Raw genomic sequence first — 6,726 nt, forward strand, 5'->3', positions numbered from 1 at the left:
GATTTTGGATCGTTTTGATATTGGATCTGCAACTTTTCATGCAGCCATCTTGGTAATGTCTCCCTTGAGTTTTTCAAGCTCAGTGGGACTTTCCTGGTAAACAAAACACTGTATAACAATATCTAAACAATCAAATGTAACTTATAGGACATTGTGGTGGCTGATATGGTTCTCAGATGTTGTCATAATATCACCGGTTCAAGTCTGAATATTTACTTGAAATAAATTGAGTGTTTGTTTGACCTACTTTGAAATTAGATAAAGCTGCCGGTTAAGTAATTTATGAACAATTATTATAAAATGTTTGCATTCATAGAGCAAAACAAGTCTCCCATTGGCTTTATATTGGGAAAGAAACATATTGAACACAAGCGACTTCATATTTTTATTTAAATAATACAAATGGCCCTAGAACAGGGCTAGCATCATTAACTCCAATTCAAACAGCTGTGTTATATCTGCAATAATTTAATATTTGTACAAATTGAACAGTGCGGCTAAAAGTAATTGCTGACTGTCAATTCCGACATCTATGCATCCAGCTGGATTAATACTGTCCTCGGTTATTTGTCACCACTAAGGAGCAACTCAAATGTGAAGCTCATTCTTACTCAGAGACCAAAAACCATTTGAGCAACATCAACACAAAACCACAGTTCAACCTCTTTTTAAGACCCCTTAACGTACTGTGGGGTCAGCACAGAGAGGTCAGGGGGAAGACTGATGTCAGCAAGTCTCTGTGGTCCATCATGTAGTTGCCAAGCAGTACAACCATATATGGAAAAGGCATCTCCCATTCCTCTGGAACTTTCTGTCCCAGCTCAGTCAGAAAGCAAATTTTTATCTACGATCGCCGATCCTGATTTACTCGCTCAGCCAGTTCAGCAGAAACATTTCCTTCTTTCAGTGTCCCGACAAGCCCCCCCCCCCCCCTCCGCTCCTCATGCATCCACCTCTCCCCGCTGAACGCGCTCCACCTGACTGTACCGGGGAGGCTGCTCCCAGCTCCACCTGCAGTCTGGGGCGTCCGAGCTGTCCTGGCTGTACAGAGGAGGAGCGAGGCGCATCGTCACATCCACCCCATCAACCACGACCTCAAACTCAGGGGCCGTATCAGGACTCTGCTGGCTGCTCTGGGACTCCTCGTACGATGGAGGGAAGGCGCTCGGTCTGCAGAGGAACATACATACATATAGCTTTATTTTACTGGGACAAATGTTAGAAACACAGCCTAGAAATAGAATAACAGTTCAAAAGGAACAATATGTGAGAAATTCTATTTGTATTGACTTTTGATTCCAAACCATTTTCCTGTGTTCTCCATTCTTCTGGAGAGGAAGAGTTACTTGAGTACTTTGATATGTTTTCAATAACTATAGTTAGTATTTTGCAACAGTAATTAGATTACATAGAAGGGAAAAAACATGCTTGTTTGTTTATTAAAATCAGGTAATTACCTTACATTTTTTTTATGTTTTTGCTCTGATTCTTCTTTTTTATCACTCTTTTTAAATTATTTTTCTATTATTTTTTATTTATTACATTTTTTTTACCAGTGGCTTTGTAAATCTGTGTTTTGATACAAAATATTCACTATCACCATGACTTCCCTTTTTAAAGAGGCACAGGCGGTGTTACCTGTCAATAGTGTAGACCTGGAGGTGCTGTTCCTGTCCTCCTCTCTGGTACACCTTGCTCTTCATGCTGCGGCAGATGGTCCAGAATGCTCCGATGAGCATAACCAGGATGCCAAACACAACCATGACGTGGGTAGAGATGACCCTCAAAGTGTACCTGTGCTCTGTCTGCAGAGACAGAAGGTAGGCCCCCATGCAGATGAACGCAAATCCCGTACCGGGCAGCGCCATGCGGGCCAGGGACCACAGCTGCCTCCTCACATTCATGGTCATTCAACTCACTTGTTGTTTCTTTATTGGAGTTTCCAAGTGCTCTTTTCTTCTTTTTCCAGTGCACTGATAGAGAAAGACGCTGGTATCAGGCAGGAGGAATTCAACGATTGTCATGGGTTGATCTCTGTAACATCTGTTGATTTTAGACCTGCCTAAACATGAAGGAATCCTCTAACCAGGTTTGAGCACCAACAAGTGTGGCTTAGAAGTAGAAGGTGTGTGAGTCTTCAAGACGTTGGGGGAGGTGGCCGAGATGTTCCTGCCTCCTCGGTTTTTTATTGACGTCGACTGATAGTGGTTTGGCAACAAGATGGTCATAGATTTGGGAATATGTGATATTTGTTGTTTAGTGTGATATCTGATGAGTCGATCCTTTGTTCAAACTGCCTTTCATCTGTGTCAAGACAGTCGAAATGTATGTAAATATCATGCAAGTCTGATCAAATACCCGCTCAATGTAGGAAGCGCCCCCATTTGACCCTGCACCAGGATCCCCAGTGTTGTTTTTTCATTACCAGATAACATGCAATATTACAAACAGACCAAAACCACCTCTTCAGAACCTTCTTTTAGATTCATCTCGGATTGTTTTACTGTTTATTAATCCAATGCACACAGTGGACTTATTCAAACTTCATACAAATAACAAAATACTATTTCAATAGATTTTAAGCAAGTCATGTTTTAATTGACTTAGTCATCACTTCCAACTACCAGCTGCCAGTAAGCCTGCAGCATGACGCGGTTGGTGCTGATTACATTTTGCGGTATTGCACAACATTTGTCTTTGACGCAGCATAGTGGAGAAGTCATGAAGTCATTTTCACATGAAGTGATTCACATGTTTGCAGCATGATAGCGCACAAGCAAGCACTGTTTGAAATGCAAAATATTTGATCAGCTTAAACATTATCATTATCAGAGTTATATTTATTTATGCATTTTACTTTGAAAGATGGATTTACATGTAGTTGGATTCATTTATTGTATTCATTTGTTTGGGGGTAAAAATCTTTTCCACTCTTCTTAAAGAATATGTAACTACTCCAATGAATGAAAATATGTCCAAATGCTCTGCATGTACTTTGGCCTCGATACATAAAACTTATAAAGCTGTAATATGACTTCCTTGTTGCATAAAACTGAATAATAAACAAAGCAGTAAGCGGGTCAAACCCAGAACAAGTTCATGTGCTCAACCATTTTCTGTTGAAGTGACCTGTTGATCTGTTTTGCATGGATCAGATATCTTTGGTTTCAATGTGACAAAACACATCTGTGCTGCTTCGGCGTGTTCGTGGCCTTTGGTTTTTATTAAGGAACATATCAGACTTGTAAATGAATTGTAAAGGATATATCATATTATTAGATTATATTCTGCTACATGGCACGTGTGTGTTTATTCCCCCTTTCTGCTTGCCATTGACCTACAGCCTCTACTTTGCACCTTCCTCTTTGTATATTGATCATAACTCATCATTTAATGAGGCTTCGTTATGAGAAGGATAATCTTGGATGGTGTTATGAATGAACAACGCTTGTTGTGAATGCAGCACAGTCATCAGAGCTCTTATTGGCACTCTGAGAGTTTATTGGTTTTATGAACCTTATCAGTCTTATCAGCGTGGAGTTAATCCTCCGAGCTCAGCTCTAGATATTGCACCACAGCGATGCTTTTTTCGACAGGTTAACACACCCCTGTGTCTGATACCCAGGTGAGATTGAGTATTGGCTTTATAATTGGCAGGAATTACCAAGTAATGAGCGCTAATAGTGTCATTTATAATTGTTAAGTAGATTATAAATCTTTGTGGCGACACATTCAGTGGTCTGATGCAATTGGTAATGCCCTGTGAGAGGGCAAAGTTGTGGTAATTTTAACAGTGCAGGCATCTGGTCTGATAGCACAGAATGAGCTGACCCCTAAAAGCAAATAAAACCAGAGTATGATACTGCAATGTGCTGCACGTACAGTTCATAAAAGATATGAATAATCAGTTCATCATCTGTGCCGTGGGGTAATTTTCACCTGGGAATGTGTCATTGCTCATGGGGATTTCAGCGTCTGTGTCATTATAACAGATCCTCTGTAGGGGAGAACTTCTATCCATTCCTCTGGAGGCTTGTTTTATTTGTGTAGAGTGACTGCATGCATGTGTGTTGTGGGGCCTTTGTGGCCGCATCGGAGGGAGCTGTTGGTGGTCTGATATGCAGCGGTTTGGCAAAAAAAAGTGGAGAAAAAAAAAAAAGACGCTGTTAGGGACCTTGATAACCAGACACAACAGCCTCATTGTGAGCGTCTCTGTCATTAACAGATTGGTTGGCGTTACAGCTGTACAGCTGCTACACAACGATAAGATTACAGTGACGTGTTTTTTCCACAAGTTTAGTTGTATCTGCCACTGTAATCAAGCAACTTGAAAGTGGTGCCTCAGAAATCTGGTCACACATTTGGGAGAACTGACCCTCTAAAGGTGAAAGTATTCAGATGTTATATATAACAGAAGCAATACTGCAATGCAAAGATACCCCATGAGTACAAGGCCTGGTTCAAGTACGATCAGCACAATGTGCTTGAAGATTCATTTTGCATTATGCAGAAAAAATGGCAGTGTTACCGTAGTGCCGCCGCCCAATATAAAGGACAGATGAGGCGGTTTGACACTGGATAACTTTAAAAAGGGATGCTGAAGAACCAGGGCGATAAGCAGGAATTGTACAAAAATAAAAGTTGCATTTATTGACAAAATCAAATGAAACCTGTGAATTTCAATAACTATAAAGCTAGAAATCTAGGAGTCTGTTTGTCTCTCTGTGTGGCTTTTGCATAACTCAAGAACCGCTCCTTCGATCTACTTCACACTCGTGGCTGTATTTGCTGTGGACCCAAGAGAGAGCTTTGTCAAATTTGGTGCAATTTGGACAAAAGCGACACGTTCAACATGAACTTTGGATAAAAACAAGCAAACAGCGCTCTGTGTAGCAGCGGGGGCGGAGCTTCAGGGCTCTGCAGTCCAGCATGTTGTCCAAACACAGTCTCTCGTGAAATAGTCACGAAATGCAATCTATTGGTTTTGTGTACAGAGACATGAATTGTTCTTTTTTTTTTTATTGTCGCTCGGCTGGACTTCTTTTTAATATGTACTGCATACGGCCTATTAAATGTATGATTAACTCTGATTTCACCAGCAGACAACAGGCATTTTTTCTTTCTTCCTGAAGTAAAGCTATTTGTAAAACTGTTAATACCACACAGTAAAAGTTCCGTACTCAAATTGACTTAACGTCTGTTCAAGGTGGATCTTTTCATTTTATAAAGCTGGGTAGTTTAATGAATAATAACCCATCATATTTTAATTATTACATATTTTGTGAGGAAAATCAGAATTTGCAATGTAACCAGTCTCTCTGTCCGGTCGATGAAGTACTATAAAGTTCTCATCTGAAGTAGAAGTACACAGTAAATATACAGTTGAGTTGCTTATTCTTTAGAGGCTTTTGGGGCTTTTTTTTCAGGGTGAAATGAGTGAAAACACGCCATTCAATATTTTTCATATCTTAACATCAATAATAGGACCCGAGCACAGTGCTGAGAGTTCAGTTGTTTTTATGAGCATTTCTCTAGAAATCTACAAGCAGCAGCAGCACCACAGGCCAAGCGTGTTTTGAAGGCACGCTGCACTAGAAAAAGAAAAGAAACCGAACATCAAATTAAAATCCGCTGTTGCCTCATAGCAAGCTGACAATTGCTGCCCCTCCTCCTCACTGCAGTGAATGGGCTTTTATCTATTCAGCCGCACCTAATTGGAACCTACCACCTGCCCAGATACGTACGGGTGAGCTTAACGGAAACAAGCGTCCACATTCAGACAGAATTATGAACGCACCATTAATGCAAGATTTCTCAGTTACCGCCGACGTCACAGTTCCTCTATTGGCACTCATCGCGTACCGATGAGCGCACCGAACAAAACAGAACATATTTGCTGCAGAAACACCTTCCCTCTCTTCTTCATCTTAACAGAGCCCAGCCCCGCCCTGCCAGGACGTGATTAAAAAAACCCGTTAACACTTTCCTTGATTGAAATGCTGAGCAGCTGATCTGCTACGACATCCCAAGCAGAACTAGAGGCACAGTCCCAATGTCCCCCCGAAAGCCTTGACCCCTGAACCCTCAGGGACTAAAGTGACGTCACCTGGTGAATGCTTGAGTGTGAGAGGCTACAAGGGGTTGCAATGGTATAAATATGAATGGGACAGCGCTGCAATACATCACGTTTGATGACGTTTTGATTTATGTACAATTGTGTTATGTTTTTTGCTGCCTGATTTTAACATCTTCCAGGCTTTTCCCTTACGAGACGAGAGGTCAAATCATTTGAAGTAACTTGTTTTTGTTCAGCTTCAATAAGCAAAACTAAGAGAAATGGTTGATGAATAAACCAGGTGTGTAATACAGCCTATGCTTGCATTCCTCTGGTTGAATGTGGTTTTATGCACCATCCTGAATCATTAATGTTAATGTTTGTGTATATTTAATAGGCCAGGCTGAACCCCCACGTGCCATGCCTCCGGGATTCCCCTTTAACCCCATGTTTAATGTTACAACACTATGAATTGTGGGTAATTCCCTCAGGCAAATTCTGCATACATGCAGACTTTATGGAGAGTGTGCATAAAGGGCTTAAAATGTTTAAAAACCTCAAGCACTCTACGATTTGACAGTGGGGCAGACCTAAGCACTCAGGGACTTCACGTTAACGGGCCTCAAAGTCTGTGAGTCCTTGAGTGGACATTGGGACTGGGCCCTAGAAAG

The 6,726-nt window shown here is 41.2% G+C and overlaps 1 protein-coding gene across 1 annotated transcript; it reads right to left on the bottom strand.

Annotated features, from left to right (window-relative positions):
- Window positions 1-438: 438 nt before the first annotated feature.
- LOC137867344 (transmembrane protein 252-like) lies at window positions 439-2,102 on the bottom strand. Its single transcript, XM_068703887.1, has 2 exons — window positions 1,639-2,102; window positions 439-1,170 (listed from the first exon to the last, which is right to left on the bottom strand). The coding sequence occupies exons 1-2, from the start codon at window positions 1,908-1,910 to the stop codon at window positions 942-944; spliced, it is 501 nt and encodes a 166-aa protein (XP_068559988.1). The 5' UTR covers window positions 1,911-2,102; the 3' UTR covers window positions 439-941.
- Window positions 2,103-6,726: the final 4,624 nt, after the last annotated feature.

This window comes from Cebidichthys violaceus, unplaced genomic scaffold (assembly GCF_023349555.1).
Source record: "Cebidichthys violaceus isolate CVI_PGR_0920_01 unplaced genomic scaffold, fCebVio1.0.p SCAF_9, whole genome shotgun sequence".
NCBI classification, from domain to species: domain Eukaryota; kingdom Metazoa; phylum Chordata; class Actinopteri; order Perciformes; family Stichaeidae; genus Cebidichthys; species Cebidichthys violaceus.

Bases quoted from the DNA above. Each gene is read 5' to 3' on its own strand.
- LOC137867344 (XM_068703887.1), bottom strand. From the start codon at position 1,910: ATGACCATGAATGTGAGGAGGCAGCTGTGGTCCCTGGCCCGCATGGCG. The intron at 1,171-1,638 runs GTAACACCGCCT...GTTCCTCTGCAG, and splicing joins CAGGTCTACACTATTGACAG to ACCGAGCGCCTTCCCTCCAT.